This window comes from Dama dama, chromosome 27 (genome assembly GCF_033118175.1).
Source record: "Dama dama isolate Ldn47 chromosome 27, ASM3311817v1, whole genome shotgun sequence".
Taxonomy (NCBI): domain Eukaryota; kingdom Metazoa; phylum Chordata; class Mammalia; order Artiodactyla; family Cervidae; genus Dama; species Dama dama.
In genome coordinates, this window is record NC_083707.1 from 46,067,811 (window position 1) to 46,090,541 (window position 22,731).

The 22,731-nt window shown below is 40.6% G+C and overlaps 1 protein-coding gene across 3 annotated transcripts in view; it reads right to left on the reverse strand.

Moving 5' to 3' along the window:
• The window catches only part of EPG5 (ectopic P-granules 5 autophagy tethering factor), a 130,770-nt gene extending 110,765 nt beyond the window's left edge, over positions 1-20,005 (reverse strand). For all 3 annotated transcript variants that reach the window (XM_061130930.1, XM_061130929.1, XM_061130928.1), the window contains exons 1-6: positions 19,861-20,005; positions 5,380-6,321; positions 4,372-4,615; positions 3,367-3,503; positions 2,395-2,502; positions 1,420-1,493 (exon numbers count right to left, since the gene is read on the reverse strand). In XM_061130930.1, coding sequence (XP_060986913.1) covers positions 1,420-1,493; positions 2,395-2,502; positions 3,367-3,503; positions 4,372-4,615; positions 5,380-6,321; positions 19,861-19,923 — 1,568 coding nt within the window. In that variant the 5' untranslated portion in view covers positions 19,924-20,005. The remainder of the gene's footprint in view (positions 1-1,419; positions 1,494-2,394; positions 2,503-3,366; positions 3,504-4,371; positions 4,616-5,379; positions 6,322-19,860) is intronic.
• Between the last annotated feature and the right edge of the window lie 2,726 nt (positions 20,006-22,731).

The following is a 22,731-nucleotide window of genomic DNA, read 5'->3' on the forward strand; positions in this document are numbered from 1 at the left end:
AAGACAGGCTTTCCTGGACCAGGAGCCCATGGTAGTAACGCAGTTCCAGGTCCCCTGGACATAGCCTGCCTTCTCCCCACATAAGGATGTGCCCTCTAGATGCCGGACTGGACTCCAGAGCCAGGAGAGCCAGACCTCTGCAACCATGACTCAGTGAAGCAGAAGCATATCTTCTACCTCCAGTCCACCCTAATATTCCTTAAATACAACTTTTACCCATATTCAAAAACCCTCAATTGCTACAAAAGCCAAACCATCTCAAAACTCTCTTAATTTCTAGGTCTTCTATAATCTGACTCCCCCAGTTGTCCATCTTTATTAGCATCTCCCACACACCCCTTCACTCCAGCCCAGCTGACCTCCGACGTGCCCCTGCACAGCCATGCTTCCCTGTACTCTGGGCCGCTGCTCACTTCTCCCCCTACAGTGGCCTCCCTACTCCTCTCCCGCTGAAATCAGTTCCATTTTTCAAATCCGGCTCATTCACCTGGAACCCTCTGACTACTTCACTCTACTCTTTACTCATTTCTACTGGATCAATTGTGTGTGTGTGCAGCTGAGTCATGTCCGACTCTTTGCGACCCCATGGACTGTAGCCCACCAGGCTCCTCTATCTATAGGATCCTCCAGACAAGAATACTGGAGTGGGTTGCCATCTCCTTCTCCAGGGGATCTTCCCAAGCCAGGGATCAAACTTGTGTCTCTTGCATCTCCTGCACTGGCAGGTGAGTTCTTTACCAGTGGTGTCACCTGGGAAGCATTGATCATGTTGCTGCTGCTGCTAAGTCGCTTCAGTCGTGTCCAACTCTGTGAGACTCCATAGACAGAAGCCCACCAGGCTCCCCCGTCCCTGGGATTCTCCAAGCAAGAAACCCTGGAGTGGGTGGCCATTTCCTTCTCCAATGCATGAAAATGAAAAGTGAAAGTGAAGTCGCTCAGTCATGTCCAACTCTTAGCGATCCCATGGACTGCAGCCTCCCAGGCTCCTCCATCCATGGGATTTCCAGGCAAGAGTACTGGAGTGGGGTGCCATTACCTTCTCCGGCATTGATCATAGCTCCACACAATTTAGCACTTGAATCTCTTTGACTGTGCTTTTTTTACCTCTGCCATTAAATCTCTCCTTCGAAGGAAAGAAACTTTTCTTCTCCCCACAGCACCACAATGATATATATGACCGGAATGGCAGGTCCATTAAAAATGGGCACCCAAAAAAGTTAATCAGTTTAAAAAAAAAACAAAAAGCAGTTAAGAGGGTCACTTTAGGACAAAGGATATTAAACCCCAAGAGAAGCTGAACTGTTAAATTCTGGAATGCTGATTCTTCCCTTAGCAATTGCGTAGATCTGGGCAGTTTAGGAAGCCAATTGTTTGACAGAACATTTTAATTTCTACTTTACGAAGCTCTTCCACACTTACTTGACAGGAGACATTAGCAGGGCAAGGGACTGCATAAAATGAAAGACTCCTGATGGGTTATTCAACACTTTGATCTGAAACCAGAAAAGGAAAAGGCATACTGAAGAAAACCAACAACCCAAGTAGCCATAGTCTTAGTTCTCCAGCATTCTGACAAGGGAGCTGTTAAGAAAACAGAGGTGGAACTGGCTCCTCATCCAGAAGAGTGAAAACACCTCAGGGGCTACCTGGCAGTACTGACTGGGCTCTGTGCACTCACAGAAGAGAGGCAGCTCAGTCACTTACATCAATTACCTGATGTAATATGGGAAGGAGGATTATACTGCTATTTTAATCCAAAGATGAGATTTAAAAAAAAAAAAAACTTCCTTCTACCTTAAACAATCCAAAGTTCTTACCACCAGAAATACTAGAGAAAAGATACCATGAGAAGGAATCTGCCACACATTTGGCTCCTACCCATCCATCTGAAGGGGCTGCGATGAATAACAACACAACCCAAAGGCAAGCAGCAGAGAGAAGAAACCATAAACCACACGGTCAATGCCTAAATCACGACGCAGACGTGAAACCTCTGCTAGTGTTAAGGAACTCTGAGATGCTGGTGGTTTCTTTTTTACCTGCACCAACTGCAGTGCAGGATGGATTAATTTAGGAAGTCATGTCGAATATTACAGAAAAAAGTCCTAGCAAGCATTCCTGCAGAGAAATTTTACAGGATTAAATACTACTGAAACTACCAAGCCACACTACAACTGAACTTCTGCATCTTTACCTTAACTTCATCAATTTTCAGTGGCCCAAGAAGTTGTAGCATAATAACTCCTATGAATATGGGCTGGATATATCCTAATAATTTTATTTTAAATATCAATATATTTTAAGCAGGCTTATTTCTGAAAGCAACTTCTTCAGGAACAATGTTTAACAAAATCTCCCCCATTCTCCTCAAAATTATAAAGTCATTCATCATACCTGGATGAAAGGAACAGCCCATTTACTAACACCAGCTGGGCATCGAAGAATATGGTTTAGAAGGAAGAGGTGATCTCCAGGACAGCCCACTCTTTGTAACACTGATACCTGAATAACAAAGGACGTACAGTTTTACTGTTTAAAAAGACAACTACTTCTAGGGGCCTAGTGCAATCACTTATCTGGTACTTAAATACATGTGATCTTTCAAAAAGAGTAACCAGACATAAGATATACCATTGACTGGTTGAGTTTCTACACAGAGGTACACAGAGGACTAAGAATCTATGAGCACTATGATAAACATATCATAAGCAGTTTCTCTGCAAACCCGATTTTTAGTATCTGGCAAATTACAAAACACTAATGTTCCTGGCCATATACGAATAGATATAAGTCAAGTAGTTTAATCTAGTTCCAGTTTGTAAGTTTCTCAAATCCAAGGAAGCATGCTTAGAATCTAAGCCCATATCTAAGAACTCTAGTATGAACCTAAAAGAAGCACCCAAGGGAGCCCCATTGAGAAACATAATCAAGAAACAACCCCTCATCCCATAACACACCTAATAGCTTTCTTAAATTTCCCAAAACCTGATTCTTTTCCCTTAAAACAAAATTTTTAAGTACAGCATTAACATATGATTAAACAAAAGTTAATATGAACAACATACCTATATTCTGAATACACATCTAGTCTTAAATTTAGCATACTTCCCACACTTCCACTTCCTCCAAAACTGAAGACCAGAGATCACTGAACATAAAGTTTATCAGAGAGAAAAGCACTATGTGCTTAATAAGACACTAGACAAGGGTAATTTATTTCTGTGTGTCATGAGCGAAAAAAAAAGTCACTAACACATTAAACGAATTAGCTGAATAAGCTGTTGAAGAAAAAACTATGAGGACATAAGAGATAATTCTTAAATTATAAGGGAAATAACAGAAAGACTACCATGCCTATTTCCTTACCAATTTCTGCAGCCAGAGAAGAACATCAGCATGGAACTGAGTATCTTCATTAACTCTCCTGGTGAACATGAACAAGACACTAATACACTCCTTCAGCTGACACAGGTCAGAGGGAATGCTCTCTTCCTGTTTAGAAGCTGTAAGTTAAAAACAGGATTAAATGAATCCCTTATAAATGGTATCAGGGAGAATTTTTAGTGTCTCTTCTTAAAAAACAACAACAATGAGAATAAACTATTCAAAATATTTAATTCAGATGAAAATCCAAGGAGGAAAGCTACATCAAAATACAAATTTCCAATATAGAAACCGAAAAAGTATTTAACTTTGTGAAGTACTTCAGAGCAAGAAAAAATTAACTTCATCAAAATTTATTTTTTATTTAAACATCAGCAGATCTCTGCCATTCCCAGCTCTTTGATTAGTTACGAAAACCACAAGGGGAAGGATTTGTTATCTAAAGGATTCAAATATCTCTCCAAGAAATAAAAATTGCATAATTAACACTTTTATGCATTATATAGTAAAGGCTAATCTCTTAAATCCCAAAATAAAATTAAAAATACAAAACCTTATAAACGTTCTGATGAAAATTAAACAATCCAACAAAATGGACAAGCAAAAATAAAGTGCAATAGACAAGAGAATGAAAAAGGGTTCTAGGTTTTTAGAATCAGAAACTGTATTTGGACTTGAATTGGTAATAAGCACATAAATTAGGACAGTAAGAGTCATTAATGATAAAAAGCAAACTTCTGGCTTCCTAGAGAAGCAGAGAAAGACAGTTCACAGGGAAGGGAGACCTGGCACTGCTTTTAAGAAATGTTATATAAGGTAGGTGTCAATCCTAACCTGTACTGGGAGACGCCAAGTAAGACAGCAAGCACAAATGGTGGTCCCTTATAAATATCAAATCAGTACACAATCAATCAATCAGACTGTATCCCTGAATTCTTTTTTCATTTTAGACCACGAGAAAGAGTGAGGCTTTCATTACTTACACACCTTGGCCTTCCTGATGAATTGCTAACGATCTCAGAACAGCCGAACTATTGAGTAACGCGTAGATGTAAGACTCCACTTGCAAGCGTGAGAGCACAGAAGTGTAAGAATGCAGAGCCAGGGTCTGGTGGAGGTGCTCAGATTTGGCATCAAACAGTTTTTTTAGCTCGGCCAGTGCATTTTCATTCATCTCCACTCTCTGGTAGCGATGATGGCCTGAAACTTTCACTTGATCTGCACAGATACCCTAGCAGTGGACAAAAGGATAAGATGTAAGTTACGAAGCCAGTTACCTTCACTCTTGATGTAACCAGCAATTGGTATATGATACACAGGCTTCGGTACATCTTCAAAGAACTTACAAATCACAGTGAGGGAACAATACTACCACACAGAAAACTATAAAACTAATACATAACCAGGTGCCAAGGAGTGTAATGCCAATCACAAAGGCAGCACAAGTTCAGAGACGAGAAGAGAAACCCTAAGATGAGGTAGGTGGGGAAAGATGCAAGAAATCAGAAGAGCTTGTCTCTAAGACCTTCATGAGCGACGATCTTACCTTCTACTTTATAAACAGTGAGGTCAAGGTGATATTCCCTTCAACTTCAAGAGACCTCAAAACATCTCTGAACATTACCTCATCATTCTTTCTGATTCTGCTCAAAAGAAAGAAACCTCTCTCCTTTCCAACGTTAACCCTACAGCTGTGTTCTTTATTTTAACCCCTTTCTTAGTATTTTCAAAAGTCTCCCTCTCCACATGCTCCTTCCTACCTACAAAGAGATACACAGGTCTCCTAAGGAAAGAAGATTAGGGATGGGGGAAATCACACGTTTCTCCCTGATATCTCCTCCAGCTTCCCTTCACCACCAAATTTGTCAAGAGTGAGTACAAGGTCGGTGTGAGTACAAGCAGCAGATTCCAGACCTTGATCACATCACAGGAAACGGAGTTCCACTGCAAATACCCCAGGCTCCTGCAAACTTTACAGAACACCAGTCAACATACCTGGACAGACAACTGTTCCTCCTTGAAGTGCCACAGTCGACTTTTAGCATTTTGGCAATCAGATGTCAGAGCAAGGAGCTCAGCTTCAGCCAGCAGCAGCTGTTTCCTACAGCGTGAGTAGTTCAAAAGTAACTCATAAAATTCATGCCTGTCCTGATGAGCCATGCTGTCAAACTCTTCCAAATATGACTCAACATTTTCCAACCATGAACCAGGCTCAAAGATCTTTAGCTGTTCTTTAGTAAATGGTACTACTTCTGGTTGAGATGGGAGTTCCGGGTAGAGCCGCTCACTACGAAGCAACGATTTCACTGTCACCAAAGCTGGTACATCCCCCACAATTTCAGCTGGCAACTGGGGATACAGTTTTTTCACTCTAGGTGGCTGAAAAATGTCTTTGGCTTCAAAAGAACTCTGCAAGCCAACATTCTGTAGCACCTCTGAAGAAAGACCCAAGGCTGTGTCTTCTTTCCTATTCTGAGTTTCTCTGACCGGCAAACTTTCCACTTCCTGCTGAATATAAGAAACGTTAGATTGCTGTATGCTTTCCGAAGTTCTACATTGTACCAGAGTATCTTTCTTCATTTCAGTAAAGTTCTTGGGGGTTTCTACTGTGGTTCGAACACTGCCTTCAGGATCAACCTTCGGCTCGAAGGCATCGTCCCCAGCACAGGCTCTGATCTCCGGTCCCTCCCTTAGACTCTCTGTATTACATGTCAGAGGCTCTTCATTGCTTAGATTTAAGGAGGTGAGTGGAATATCAAACATTTCACTCTCATTTTGCCCACTAGAATCATTCTGGAGCTGGGAATCAGTTAACTCCTTCAGAGCATCTCCTTTGAATTCACAAGCTGGAGTAAGGATTTCCAGCTCTCTGGAGGTTTTTGGAAGGGAGACTTCATCAGACTCTTCCCTCTGAAGGGTTTCATATTTCTTCTTTTCCTAAAAAGAACATGAGTAACATGAAGTAAATTATAACAATAACATGCTTTCAACATGAGGAATTTTTTAATTGTATTAAAAAATCTAAACTCACTTCCTAAGCAATGCGCTTCGTAGTTTGTATTATTCAATTTTGAGAATGTTGAATTTGGGAGATTCACTAGTCTAATCCCAACAGAGGAAGACATGAAATAAGCAACAAATTATGAATCAAGATAGGAGGAAAGTCTTAATTAGGCTGTTCTCCATTCTGCTAGTGGTTAAATAAAAGACAACAGTCTCCAAGTATCTTAGGTTTCAGTAGGTTGGCATCTTAACAAACATATTTATTCAAAATTTGGGCAGAAAATGCCAGGGCAACTTGGGCAATGAAATAAATAGCTATAATACTGGCTTATAACCCTCAGAATAAAATATATATTCATAAGCTTATACATACTTATATTACGTATTTTTTTCTTAACGGAAAAGTGGTAGCATTCTTCCTCACAGAAGAATTCCAATTAATAAATGTAGACGGAATGAGAAAAACAGAAAATCACGATTAAAACACCATGGTAATAAGTGCCACAGGCAAGAGGCAAGATCTGCTAATGAATGGGATAAACATTTAAGCAGAAACAGAATATAGTCTCGAAGTATCCCCTAAATATTTCGTCATTACAAAGGGCAAAACAGTAAGTTTCAGTGGAGACTCCAGGCAGACCACACTTTAACCAAGTGATCAGGGTTATTATAATGAGTAATACATTCCCATATTATGGTCTGAGAAGGCGGATCACCTCTTCTGTACCCTTTCTAGTAACATATAACCTCAATCTATGCATGAGAAAACGTCAGACAAAAACCCAGGTTAAGGGAAAGTCTACAAAATAACAAGTGTTATAATCATCAAAGACAAGACAAGACTAAGGAACTGTCAAAAGACTGGAGAAAACTATGGAGACACAATAACTGAATGCAGTAGAGGATCCTAGACTGGATACTGGAACAGAAAAAGGACATTAGTAAGAAAACTGTTGAAATCCAAAACAGTTCTATATTTTAGTTAATAGCATTGCACCAACATTAATTTCTTGGCTGCAATAAATGTCCTAGAGCATAGAATTTACAGTTACATAAGATAAAAGAAGATTCTGGATGAAAGGTGTATGAACACTCTATTATATTTGCAACTTTTCATTAAATCCAAAATTAACTTGAAAAAAAACCCCAAATTAAAAATTCTTAACCATTTAAAAAATAAGTTAAATTATGGTTCTTTCAAACTGAAGTATCTCTGGTACTAACACACAAACTAGATACATGGGAAATAAGACTGGATTAAAAAAAGAAATATGGAGAGATTTATTATTTGTTTTAAAAAAATTGTTACATTCAAAGAAACTAAAAAGGACTGAATCACTCAAATACTTCCCTTTCACCACCAAATTTTAAGGAAGGGAAAATGATAGTTACACAGTAATCACTGATTATGGATTATGCTATCCTACAAATGTCCAGCAAAAAAAAATAAAAGCTGACAATAACCAAAAAAGTAAAACAGTCACATGCACCTAATATTAGGAAGAAAAGACCAATGTTTGTGAAATACAATTCGAGCTCAGCTTGCAGGTAATGAACTACTAAATGTTTACGAACAGTAGTCATCCAAGAAGCGCTGTGTCCCTGCACAATGGCTCTATCCACACTGTGAACCTCAGATACTAGACTCAAAAAACAGCCACGCAGTGCATACAAAGCACTTTGTCAAAATGCCTAAAATCACGAACAGCAGAAAAGCATTATGTGAGAAAAGCATTATGAGAAAAGCATTATATAAGAAAATGAAAAAGTGGATCCAATTACGCTGCAATGACGTTTAGCACACGAGCTATAAAAAATCGGTTAGTCAGATTGAGGAGTCAGACAGAAGACCAGGAGAGGAGGCAAATGATTACCACAGTAGAGAAATACTGGTCAGGGCAGAGCCCATACTTTAGTGAGTTGAACAATAATGAAATGAAATTAAGACAACAATTTCATTTAGAACAAAGAACAAAATACTTAGAAATAAGTTTAACAAAAGAAGTGTAAAATTTATCTTCTGAAAATTACACAACAAAATCTGAAAGGAATTAAAGACTTAATAAGGGAAAACATTCTGTATTCATGGATCAGATCACAATGCTGTTAATATGGTAATACTCCTAAAATTGATATACAAATTCAACACAACCTCTATCAAAATCCCAGCTGCCATTTTCACAGAAAATGACAAGATGATCCTTAACCTTTTAAGGAAATACAAAGAACCCAGAATGGACAAAACAATCTTGAAAAAGAATGAACTTGGAAATTTCATACTTTGTAATTTAAAAATCTACTATAAAACTACAGTAATAAAGACAGTGTGGTTCTAACACATGGATAGACAAATAGATCAATGAATTAGAACTGAAAATCCAGAAATAAACTCTTATTGATACATTTAAAGTCAGCTATTTTTCAACAAGGACACCAAAAAAGGACAGCCTTCAACAACGGTGCTAACAACCGGATATCCAAAGAATAAAATTAGACCCTTACCTTATATCATATACAAAAATTATCAGCAACCTAGATGCCCATCAGCAGATGAATGGATAAGGAAGCTGTGGTACATATACACCATGGAATACTACTCAGCCATTAAAAAGAATTCATTTGAATCAGTTCTAATGAGATGGATGAAACTGGAGCCCATTATACAGAGTGAAGTAAGCCAGAAAGATAAAGAACATTACAGCATACTAACACATATATATGGAATTTAGAAAGATGGTAACGATAACCCTATATGCAAAACAGAAAAAGAGACACAGAAATACAGAACAGACTTTTGAACTCTGTGGGAGAAGGTGAGGGTGGGATGTTTCGAAAGAACAGCATGTATATTATCTATGGTGAAACAGATCACCAGCCCAGGTGGGATGCATGAGACAAGTGCTCGGGCCTGGTGCACTGGGAAGACCCAGAGGAATCGGGTGGAGAGGGAGGTGGGAGGGGGGGATCGGGATGGGGAATACGTGTAAATCTATGGCTGATTCATATCAATGTATGACAAAACCAAAAAAAAAAAAAAATTATCAAAAAGGATCACAGACCTAATATACGAGCTAAAACTTTTAAACTTTTCCAAAAAAAAAAGAGTAAATCTTAATGACCCTGGATTATGCGAAGTCTTGTTAGACATGACACCAAAAGCACACAACGAAAGAAAAAAGCAGATAAATTGGACTTCATAAAAATTTTTAAAGTTTGAAAATATGAAGACAATGAAAAGACAACTCCACAGAATGTAAGGAAATGTCTTCAAATCCATTATCTTATCAGGGGCTTATATCCAGAATTTTTAAAAAGTAAACATGTGTTACTCAATAATAAAAAGATGAACAACCCAATTTAAAAACAAGCAAAGGAGCTAAACAGACACTTCTCCAAAGATAATACAAACAGCACATAAAAACATGTGCAACACTATTCGTCATTAGAGAAATGCAATCAAAATCATAATGAGGTAATACATCACACCCACTAAAATGACTAAAGTCAGATAATAATAAATGTTGAGAATGATATAGAAAAATTAGTACCCTCACATACTGCTAGTGGAATGATAACACAATGCTTCCTCTACAGAAAAGAGAATGGCATTCCTGACTGTGGTGATGGTGATCCAATCTTGTGATCATCCCCCAAACCACTGAATTATACTCTTTAAAGTACAGTGTGTGAATTATATCTCAATCAAGCTACCAGATGAAAAGATGAAAGATTTTAAAAACTTAAAAGAGTTGAGAAATAAGTGAAAAGTATGGAAGTAGAGACTGGAATGTGGAATAGAGGGAGAAAATTTTAGTTCGCTTCGCTTAAACTGTAAGAGACCTTTGGGGGTGTTACATGCTAACTGGAAAAGAGGATAGGAAGCTGGAAGTAGGCCCAGATGGGCCATGTGATTGATCAAGGGCACAGCAAACAAATACTCTTCCCTCAACCCACAGGCCACCTCAGGCTTCCTCTCCAGCCTGTCTTTCAGGTAGTTTTTAACTTCCCTTTGTCCCTTGCTGCCCACCTCTGACCCCACCAAACCACTTCCTCTTTTTCTACTCCACCACTGCCCTTCCAATTTCAAATTCTTCCCCTCAGCTAAACAAAACGAAGTCTCCAGTTGCTACTAACAAACCTGCAAGTTCATTTCCACTAGATCTACCTTCACGGGAATAATCAAAACCAGAACAGATACTGTGGTTAGATCACCAAAAATATTTTTTTAAAACCTCTGAACCCTCCCAGGGAGGAACACATGCCTTTGGGCTCTATTTCTCTTGGGAGGATAACTCAGTGCTTCTCTGTTTAATTCTCCACCTGCGTTCTTACAGAAGTTAGGTCCTAGAGTTGCTCCAGGGAAGGAGGTAGGGGAAAGGAGAGAGAAGCTGGTCATTTGATTCAAAGAACAGATTGGACATATCAGAGAAGGCAGGAGGGAGGGAACAATGAACAACTGTGAGACACACACTGTTTGAGAGGGTAGCAAAGGCCTGCCCTGCCCCTCACAGACTCCTGGATAGGACAGGACCTCTGGGTGTATACACTGTGATCATCACCAGTGCCAGGGCCTCTAAGCAGTGGGGAGCTCCCGATAGCTCGGCTCACTTCGCCAAAGCACAGAACAGGGGAGCAGGTCCTGAGCGGTCTCCAAGCCTTCAGCCTCTGCCCCACCATCAATTCACCCAAACACCATTACAAGATTGGTCCCCTTAAAACACACTACTCCAAACACCACAAAACAATCACGGCTCTCCACTTAATTAAAGACTGCCTCTGAACTCTGGTGCTCAGGGCCTTTGATGACTCAGTTATGATCCTTTCTCAAGACAAAACTGTCAATGACCACATCAAGCCTTCCGCCACACATTTTACTCTGAACTCTGCAGTACGTACCTACCACCCAGTCCTGGTCACAAGTCACCACATATGGTTATTTATCTTTATGGTGTGTCCCCCAAACAGACCACAAGTATGTTAAGACCAGGGACTATATCTTAACCTTTTTGGATTTGATCTGCCTCTGATTTTCAACACTTTGTTCAATATATATTTACTGAAACAATAATGATGACTCATAATTCACAAGAATTTATTGAGTACCAACTGCATGCTGAGCTCCTAGGTACTGGAATCCTAAAATGAAGAAATTAACTATCCAACAAATATTTACACTTACCATGCGCTCTAGCACATTCAGAAGTTTATTTTTATATGCTTCTCAGAAAGCAAAGGGACTAGCCAATGAATTCCGAGAAAACTGAACTTTTATGCCAAAATCTGAACCTATTCTTACACTTAAAACACAACATTTCATTTAAAAATAAAAAAGAAAGCCAACTTCCAATTACTTTGCCTATTTGAGTTAACCAGAACGTGTTCTATATATAACAATCATACAGATCATAAAATAAAATTCAAACGGAACTCCACATGTATCAAGTTATCCATAAAAAATTAGAACTTAATTTTATTTTAACCGAAAGACGTGTTTCTTACAACTGAAAATGGCCTAGAAATTAGGAAGAATCTACATTCTTTATTTTGACCTCTAAGTTAGATACAGGTAGAGAATCAATTTTAAAATAATTCCACAGGAGAAAAAATAAGAAGTTAGATAGAAATGGAAGAGTCATTAATAAACATAGAAAAAATATATATACTTAACCATGTGTGTGGATGGGTGCATGCATAGTTATGTCCAACTCTTTGTGATACCATGGACTGCAGCCCACCAGGCTCCTCTGTCCATGGAATTTTCCAGGCAAGAATACTGGAGTGGGTTGCCATTTCCTACTCCAATAGTTAACCATACACTGTATGTCTTGGAGTGCTGGCATATGTGTAGGGGGAGAAACCTAAAGAACACAACAAACTGCTACAAACAGTTATCTCCAAGAGACAGAATTTAGGGCATTTCATTTCTGTGTTGTACATTTCTCTCTGTGTGTGTATACACTCACAGATACACACTTTTTTAAAGCAATGAGCACTTCTGTAATCAGGAAAAAAAGTGATATTTTTTTTAAGTTCTGGAAAACAAATGGGACATTTCCATACATCACTTGCGGTTCTTCCTCTTTAAATTGTACTAAGTTAAAAAAAGGAAAAAAAAATACAACCTCTTCCTATCTTTAAAACTATTGATGAGCTACTTCTTAAATGATAAAGGTTCAATTTTACAGATTACATAGAAAACTTTTCTGGGATCACTTTAAATGCAGGCACAGTTTACCATGAATGTCTATATCCACAGCACTTAGCACAATGCCTGGCACAGAAGAGATAAAAAGGGCTTGAACACATGGGTCCAACTATAAGATCAAGAGCTCTCAGGGCAATTTTACCTGCTCTCCTTGGGATGTACAAGAATGCTTTACAAATAAAAAGGAGAAAGATGGGGGTTACACATTTCGCTATGAACACATCTCCTCTCAGCTGCCATTTCTTTGCCTGTTGCCCTCAACAATCTTACTTCATGTATCCACAGCACTTCCCACGCTTCATCTCTTTATCCTCCTCTCATACACATGATTCTCTCAACTTCTAGAATCCCACACTCAGTTAACGGCACTGGGAACACATACTACCTCACATCATACTTCTTTGTTGGTTTCTCCACCTCTCCCCAAGCTCTTAAAATTGGAGTGCCCTTGAATCTCTTGTCATCCTTTTACACTATACTCACTCCTAAGGTAACTTAACTCGGACTCTAGTTTTCAACAGCTCGTAAAAGAGACCTCCAGCCTAGAGCTCTCTCCCATACTCTAGATTCATATATCCAACCCAACTGGAGGTCTAACAGACACTTACTTCAAAATTAGCATGTCCAAAATTGAATTCCTCATCTACCCCCAACAGCTGTTCTACTCACTGCCTCCTCCATCTCAGAGTCATCCTTGCCTGTTTTCTCACATTCCACATCCACACCACCAACAAATCTTCTTAGCTAGATGTTCAGAAACCCCCAGATTTCAAACCTTTCTCATCACTTACACTTTAAAACTCCCTGCCAAGACACCATCACCTTCCTCCCTGGATCAGAGCAAAAATCTATTAGATGGTCTCTCTATTCCTCCTCTTGCTCCCTTACAGATTGTTCTCATCAAAGCAAGCACAGTGACCCTTTAAAATGACTTCAGTTATATCACTCCTCCGCTTGAAACCGTGTGTGTGTGTGTGTGTGTGTGTGTGTGTGTGTGTGTGTTAGTCGTTCAGTCATGTCCAACTCTTTGCGACCCCATTAACTGCAGCCCGCCGGGCTTCTCTGTCCATAGGATTCTCCAGGCAAGAACACTGGAGTGGCTTGCCATTCCCTGAAACCCTGAGGTGACTGCAAATTTCACTCAAAGTACAAGTGAAAGGCCATACAAGCGCAGGCCAATGGCCTACAAGCCCCTACATGACCTAGCTTCTGTGTCACCTTTCTGACTTCATCCCAACTACTCTCCCCTCACTCACTCTGCCTCTCACGTACCCTAACTACACTGCCTCCTTGCAGTCCCCAAGACAGCACAGACATGCCACTGCCTTAAGGCAGTTGCCCCAACTGTTCCCAAGATCCACATGGCTAACTTCCTCATCTCTTTCCTGTCCTTACTTAAATTTCATCTTCAACAACAAGGACTACCTTGACAGCCTATTAAAAATCACAACCCATCCTAATCTTTCATCACTACTCAACTGCTTACCTGGTTCATTTTTCTTTTTCTGTAGCCCTTGTTATCTTCTGATATGTGATGTACTTATTTATTTACAGAGTTTTCTGTTTTGTCTTCAGCTTCTAGAACACAAGCTATGTTAAGGCCAGATTCTCCCCCCTCCCCACCCCCGTTTACATCTCAGGCTTCTCTGTTGGCTCACACGGTAAAGAATCTGTCTGCAGTGCAGGAGACCCAGGTTCAATCCCTGGGTCAGGAAGATCCCCTGGAGAAAGAAGGGAGTGGCTACCCACTCCAGTATTCTTGCCTGGAGAATTCCATGGAAAGAGGAGCCTGGAGGGCTACAGTCCATGGGGTCACAAAGAGTCGGACACAACTGAGCGACTATCACTTTCACTTATACCCCAAGTGCTTAGAAGAATTTCTGGGACATATTGGGTGATCAGTGAGTAGTTTATTCAGCAAAAACAAAATATGGATCTTAGGAGGCACAAAAGGAGCTCAACAATATACAGCATCCCCCAATTTCATTTCTATAATCATGCATGGGAGGGAGGGACTAAGAGGGAGAAATCATCTAGGCCAAGGAGTAAGAGGATGGGGACTGCAAAGGTCTCTGTTTCTGGTATCAGTTTTCTGGGACACATCACTGTCTGTCCTTAGCAATTATAATATGCTGTTACTCACCATACACAAAAATAAACTCAAAATGGATTAAAGATCTAAATGTAAGACCAGAAACTATAAAACTCCTAGAGGAGAACATAGGCAAAACACTCTCCGACATAAATCACAGCAGGATCCTCTATGACCCACCTCCCAGAATATTGGAAATAAAAGCAAAAATAAACAAATGGGACCTAATGAAACTTAAAAGCTTTTGCACAACAAAGGAAACTATAAGCAAGGTGAAAAGACAGCCCTCAGATTGGGAGACAATAGCAAACGAAGCAACAGACAAAGGATTAATCTCAAAAATACACAAGCAACTCCCGCAGCTCAATTCCAGAAAAACAAATGACCCAATCAAAAAATGGGCCAAAGAACTAAACAGACATTTCTCCAAAGACATACAGATGGCTAACAAACACATGAAAAGATGCTCAACATCACTCATTATCAGAGAAATGCAAATCAAAACCACAATGAGGTACCATTACACTCCAGTCAGGATGGCTGCTATCCAGAAGTCTACAAGCAATAAATGCTGGAGAGGGTGTGGAGAAAAGGGAACCCTCTTACACTGTTGGTGGGAATGCAAACCAGTACAGCCGCTATGGAGAACAGTGTGGAGATTCCTTAAAAAACTGGAATTAGAACTGCCATATGACCCAGCAATCCCACTTCTGGGCATACATAACAAGGAAACCAGATCTGAAAGAGACACGTGCATCCCGAGGTTCATCACAGCACTGTTTATAATAGCCAGGACATGGAAGCAACCTAGATGCCCATCAGCAGACGAATGGATAAGGAAGCTGTGGTACATATACACCATGGAATATTACTCAGCCGTTAAAAAGAACACATTTGAATCAGTTCTAATGAGATGGATGAAACTGGAGCCCATTATACAGAGTGAAGTAAGCCAGAAAGATAAAGAACATTACAGCATACTAACACATATATATGGAATTTAGAAAGATGGTAATGATAACCCTATATGCAAAACAGAAAAAGAGACACAGATGTACAGAACAGACTTTTGGACTCTGTGGGAGAAGGCGAGGGTGGGATGTTTCGAGAGAACAGCATCGAAACATGTATATTATCTATAGTGAAACAGATCACCAGCCCAGGCTGGATGCATGAGACAAGTGCTCGGGCCTGGTGCACTGGGAAGACCCAGAGGGATTGGGTGGAGAGGGAGGTGGGAGGGGGGATCGGGATGGGGAATACATGTAACTCCATGGCTGATTCATGTCAATGTATGACAAGACCCACTGCGGTATTGTAAAGTGATTAGCCTCCAGCTAATAAAAATAAATGAAAAAAAAATGCTGTTACTATTAAGGAGTTGTCAGCATTTAGAAATTAATACTAACTTTAAAAATACTTTCCCTGGTGATCCAGGGATTAAGAAACCACCTGCCAATGCAGGGGACATGGGCTGGATGCCTGGCTCTCCAGGAAGATCCCACATGCTGCAGAGTAACTAAACTTCAACACAACTACTGCAGTCCGTGTACCTAGAGCCCATGCTCCACAAGAGAAGTCACTGCAGTCAACAAAGAATAGTCCCCGCCTGCTGCAACTAGAGAAAGCTTGAGCACAGAAACAAAGACCCAGTGCAACCATAAATAATAAAAAAATGAAATCTACTGTTCTCAACCTACCAAGATCAATGAAGTCAGGGTGAAACTTATCAGGACTATTTCTTGTGTACCAGGTGACAAGCACCAGATAAACACAAACTAACAGAGTGATGTCACCTTCCAGATGATTAACATTAAGAAATATAGGTCAGCTGCTGGGTCAGAAGCCACTCAAACTATCCAAAGGCAAAAGCACATGACACTACTCACTTCCTGAATCACCCCTTAGAACCACTTTATATGGTTCCATAAATAATCACCAAATTATACCACAATGGTAAAGGACTTCATTAATGTTGAGCTTCAGGATCATAGCCAAACCATAACCAGCACAAAGAAATAAATCTGTTTACTCTAAAAGAAGAATCCATTTTCTAGACTGACAAGTATGAGGGCCTTGCTGGTATTGTGGACTTTTTCCCATTTGCTTTCTTACACTACATAGAGGAAATTTCCCTGAGTAAATTCTTCTGAGCCACAAAGCTTGGAAATAATATTCTTTAATACTGGTATTTTTTCCTTCATTCAACAACCATTATCAAATGCCTACAAGGGCTGTGAAGGGTACTGGGGAAAAGACAGGTCCCTCCCTCATTGAGTTCACAGCCTAAGGAAGAAGAGAGATGTTAACAAAGTAACTACAAGTGAGACAAGTGACAAAAAGAGGTGCAAAGAACTACTGGGGTGGGGGGATTATGTGGGTGAAGAGGGAAGTACTATTTAAGCAGAGACCTCAGGAATGAGCAGGTGAAGACGGACTAGAAGAAGTTTCAGGGCACAGGAAACAGTATGAGCAAAGGCCCTAAAGCAGGAAAAGTGAAAGTCACTCAATCGTGTCCTACTCTTTGCAACCCCATGGACTATACAGTCCATGGAATCCTCTAGGCCAGAATACTGGAGTGAGTGGCCTTTTCCTTCTCCAGGGGATCTTCCCAACCCAGGGATCAAACCCCGGTCTCCCGCACTGCAGGCGGATTCTTTACCAGCTGAGTCACAAGGGAAGCCCAATGCAGGAAAGGACATGTATGACTGAGAGTCAAAAGAGATAGTAGTGAAGACCTGAGGCTGAAGAGAAAGACAGAATTCAGACCAGTCAGGGCCTTGAGTCGATACTAAGGACTTTGGATTCTTAGCCTCTGGATGATGGGAAATTTTTGAAAGGTTTTAAGGAGACGAGTGATCATCTTGAGGTTCTGTTAATAAAAATATCGATCCAACTTTAGAATGGGAAGCAAGAATAAATTTGGAAAGGCCATTTTAGCAAAAATCCAAGAAATCATCCTTGAAGGATGGTGGACTTAGGATGGAGAGAAATGGGCAGAATCAAGAGATCAATTACAAAATATAATTGGCAAGATTCAATGACTGACTAGATTTGGAAGGTGGCTAAAAGCATGTCAAGGATTTTTGGTTTGGTCAAACCCTCTGGAATGAAGTTCTTATAAACATTAAAAAATAATAAAATAAACTTATTCTTCTGTAGGGAAATGAAGTGAAAGTTGCTCAGTAGTGTCCGACTCTTTGCAACCCCATGGACTATAAAGTCCACGGAATTCTCTTGACCAGAATACTGGAGTGGGTAGTCTTTCCCTTCTCCAGGGGTTCTTCCCAATCCAGGGATCAAATCCAGGTCTCCCGCATTGCAGTCGGATTCTTTACCAGCTGAGCCACAAGGGAAGCCCAACTTTTGTAGGGAAGTTGCCCACAATATGCCAATATAAAACGAGCAAATGACTTTTCATGATGGATTTAAAAGCTTGGTTTTTCTTTTTTTGTTTGTTTGTTTTTCATTTTTATTTTAGAAACCCTGTTCTAAACAAAAGAACTTGACAGAGAATTCTCCTAATAATCATTTATAAGTATTTGTAATATCCTGTCTATAAATACACATGGGCTTCCCTGATGATTCAGACAGTAAAGTATCCGCCTGCGATGCGGGAGACCTGGGTTCGATTCCTGGGTTGGGAAGATCCTCTGGAGAAGGGAATGGCTACCCACTCCATTATCCTGTCTGGAGAATTCCGGACAGAGGAGCCTGGCAGGCTACAAGTCCACGGGGTTGCAGAGTCAGACACAACTGAGCGACTTTCACAAATACATATAGATATGTAGAACAATTACCAAGCTACTGGATTGAGAATTAAGATTTCTGGTTTTAACTTGAGTTCTCTTACTAACTGTATGTCTTACGGCTTATCACTTAAGTTATCTAGGCTTTAGTTTCACCATTCACTCTGAAAAAAATTAACTATAGATTGAGAATTAAGATTCAGCTCCTTGTAGATTGATGTTTACATCTTATACACTACTATATTCTAGGTTCAGGGACTGTACGCATGGCTGATGAATGGCCTTTTACTTCCCTGTCCATTTAGGTAGCCCTTTACTGGCTCAATACAATGCAAAATTATTTCTCTTAAAAAATTTTTCTGGAATTAGGTAGCAAAATGGCTTTCTCTCCAAAGAATAACTACTCACAGACCTGAGAACACTGATGTGCATAAAATCATTTACAGCTTATTAAATACGGTATCTCTGAACACTAGTCTCCTGTTAAAATCTTGTTCGCATAAGAAATTCCTATTTTGGTATTATTTTTAAGTCACATCTGCACTTGCAGACATCACCTACTAGTAGAAAAGGCAATTTCCGGTAGTTTTAATACTATTCTCATTATTTCCTTAATATAAATTCAGTTTCAGGTAAGCCAATATTATCTATGTCCAGCTATTCTCGCAGAGCATTTATTCTGTTCACTGTAAAACAAACGTCATTTCAGAAAACAAATGGGAACAAAATGAAAACCCAGACTGCACCTAAAAACAAGAAAGATCAACTTTAAAACCACACTAATACCACACGTTAGTGTAATCCAGGAAACCCAAAAATTCAAACCCGTCCCTGTTGCGTGAGTCCCTCTCTGATTTCACTTCTGGTCATTCACGCCCCATCATAAACAGTCAGGATAATGAGAAATAAACAGCAGCGCCACTGTCATCTTGAATTTTTAAACCTGAAAGCCACATCACTACAGTCTACTTTCTGTCTCCCACCGTAAAGTTCTACCGGAGGATACATTCGTGGAAGAGCCGTCCCTTTTCTCTTTAAGCGGAGAGAGACTCAAAATGTTCACAGGTTAAAAAGAAGAAAGTCAGTCAAAGCTGAGCCTGGGAAGACAAAATTTGCTTTCCAACAGGAATCCAGATCTAGGTGAGGGAAGTCAAGAACGCAGCAGAAAACCAAGCGCCTAAGAGAGATCACAGGAGGAAAAAGAAAAAAACAAGTTCCTGACAAAGTCTGGCAGGAGGACGGAGACAAGGAACAGAGGAATAGGTCTGGTGTTAATGGGCGGAGGGATCAAATATGGGAAGGTGAGGCAGAAGCTGAGAGGGGCTCAGGACACGGGCAGAGTGGGCTGGAGAGGCCGAAGAGAGGTAAAGCGAGACAGCGCGCAACTGCCAGGGCCTGGGGAAGTGGGATGCGCGAGTTCCTCTCACCTTGGTTTTAGTCCGGCTGCCCTTGGCCTTGGCCCGGCGTGGGGGCCTCACTGCCTCTGCCATAGACCCTGCAATGGCTCAGTCGCCGCTTGTTTTTGTCAAAACCCTGCGCGTTCCACAACCTGCCGACTTCCTGCCTCCGGACTGTCACATGATCGAATCTCCACCACTCCGGGAGAGGGGCGGCAACTCGGAGCCTCTACGGGCCGGAACTTAGGACAAACCACTTCGGGAGGCCTTTTCACAAGAGGATTACGGCCACGCCCCCTTTCATTCAAGCCCCACCCCCTACCCCGCGCAGGACCTCCTGGCTCCGCCCCTCTTGCCGCCGCTTGGGAGTGTCCTGGGTGACCGGCTTACTCTCCCGAGTGAGGTCGAGTCCTTATCGCCGGCACCTTCACTAAGCTGCACTGGGTGTGGATCCCCACCCACGTTGGCCTAAAGGAGCCTGGGGAGAGTGCTTGTCAGCCTTTTGACCTTTAGATAACTAGGACCAGTCAGCCTAAATCTATGCTTTGGTCTCAAGAACCTTGATGCTCTTCCAGGTGGGCGCTTCAGTTTCCTTTTGTGTGAAGGAGAAAGATGATACTTGCCTTTACCAGTGTAAAGAAGATTAAATGGACTGGTCGTTAAGGTGCCTGGTATACACCTGCATATCTGTAAATGGTGGTGGTTGTTCCGTTGCTAAGTCATTTCTAACTCTTTGTGACCCCATGGACTGTAGCATACCAGGCTCATCTGTCCTCCAGTGTCTCCCCGTGTTTGCTGAAATTCATGTCCATTGAATCAATGATGCTATCTAACCATCTCAGCGTCTATCATCCCCTTCTCCTTTTGCCTTCAGTCTTTCCCAGCATCGTGGTCTTTTCCAATGAGTCAGCTCTTCGCATCAGGTGGCCAAAGTATTTGGAGCTTCAGCACAGTCCCTCCAATGAATATTCAGGGTTGATTTCCTTTAGGATTGACTGGTTGATCTCCTTGCAATCCAAGGGACTCAAGAATCTTCTCTAGCACCACAACTTGAAAGCCTCAATTCTTCAGTTCTCAGCCTTCTTTATGGACCAACTGTAAATGGTAGTTATTATCATTACTCTCCAGATCCCAGGTAGCAAAGAGACAGCTGCACCAAAGAGGGCAGAAGAGAAGGCAAAAAGACAAGACCCATAGAGGTGTTTTTTGTATGGGTTTTACACATCTTCATTTAAAAATTCCAGATGGGAAAACTTGGCTCCTTCTCCCTTTCCCAGTTCTACAATTTACTTTCTCCCAATTTATTTTCTCTCCAAAGTACCTGTTAAAATACTATTATAATTTGCTTTTGTTTGTGTCTGTCAACCTGGCTAGAATGTAAGATTCTTAAAGTCAGGGGTCTTTGTTTTGTTCCCTAAGGCATCCCAACAGTAGCCTGTACATGGTAGGCTCAATGAATATTGATCATTTGATGAATGAAATGAATGTGAGCTGTTCTGTCTGGTCATGGTAGAAAATAGTTGAGATGTGGGTAGCAAGGGATACTATCCAAGAATATGGCATGAGAAATGGAAAGGACTCCAGAGATGGAGTCTTTACAGTGCCTTGTTTATGAGCTAACAAGATAAAATACAGTTGTAAGCAGATAGGGTGGGGTTGGGGGGAATCCCCAGATAAAGAAAACTAGGCATGGCTTATTTGACATAAGAGGGGCCATTTTATTTTTTTTAACTTTTCTATCAGCTTCATTTTAGGCTTCCCTAAACTTAATCTGTTAGGGGCAACTTAATCAGCATTATACTTTATTCATGTATTTTAGAGAAATCCTTTTAGACCTAATCCATTTTGTAAGCCTGGCCACAATGCTTCCCTTTGAATGAGTCTCAGTAATGATGATTGTAAGGGAACAAAAGAACAAGGGAGTATTAGCAGACTAGAAAAGTAACAATAGCAAAGATAACAAATCAGTTGTAAAGACTTCCAGTTCTATTTCAAAGATTAGGCACTTTCTTCAGCTGTTTTGCAGAATTTAGACACCCTCCCACTCCCCCTACTCAAGCCCCAGCACTCAGCCACTAAATCAGCTGGAACCTAAGTGATGATATGTTGATCTTTTCTGATCCTTGTGACTTCAACCACCTAAAGCTTGGGAATATGGTGACATTTGCCCCAGTTCAAACTGAACGAATATACATATACCCTTAGCTTAAAATTTCCCCATTTTGCTGATAGGGGAGACACTGCTTTGGGAAAATTCCCTAGTGTTCTCCTTACTAGCTGCAAGTAATAAATTCTTCTGTCTCTGGGCCTCTGGCTTAGTGACTTTTGGCTCAACACCCGTCAAGAGGTGAACCCAGTTTTCCAGTAACACAGTTTCATGTATTTTGATCCCAAATCTTCAAAAACAACAAAGCAGTTACCCAGCTGCTCATGTTACTGAACCAAACTTGAGTCTGCTCACCCAACACACAACAAAACCAACCTACTGACCCCTGAGTATGGTGAAGAAAAGTACTGTGTTTGTTGTAGGGCCAAATAAGGGAAACAAGCAAAAAGACCCCAAATCCCCCATGACTTTTAGCAGAGGCTTTTTTAAGACAGTGTGAGGGCATGTTATCAGTTCATGCTCAATTCTCTGTTTGCTTGATGGTGAGGTAACAGATGATGTTTCAGGAATCTTAATTGTAGTTTTCTGGTTCCAACTGGTCTGGGGTCTACATGCTGGTGGTCAGCATGCAGTCAATGTCTTCATTCTGGTGGGGTTTTTTAGGGTCTGTAAAACAAAGATATGACTCAGAATACTATCTATAGCCTGTAAGGAAGAACTGAAGGAACTTGACTTTGTTTTATGGCTAAACTATTATTATGTTGTCTTGCTAGACTGCTTTCCTTTGCTTTTAT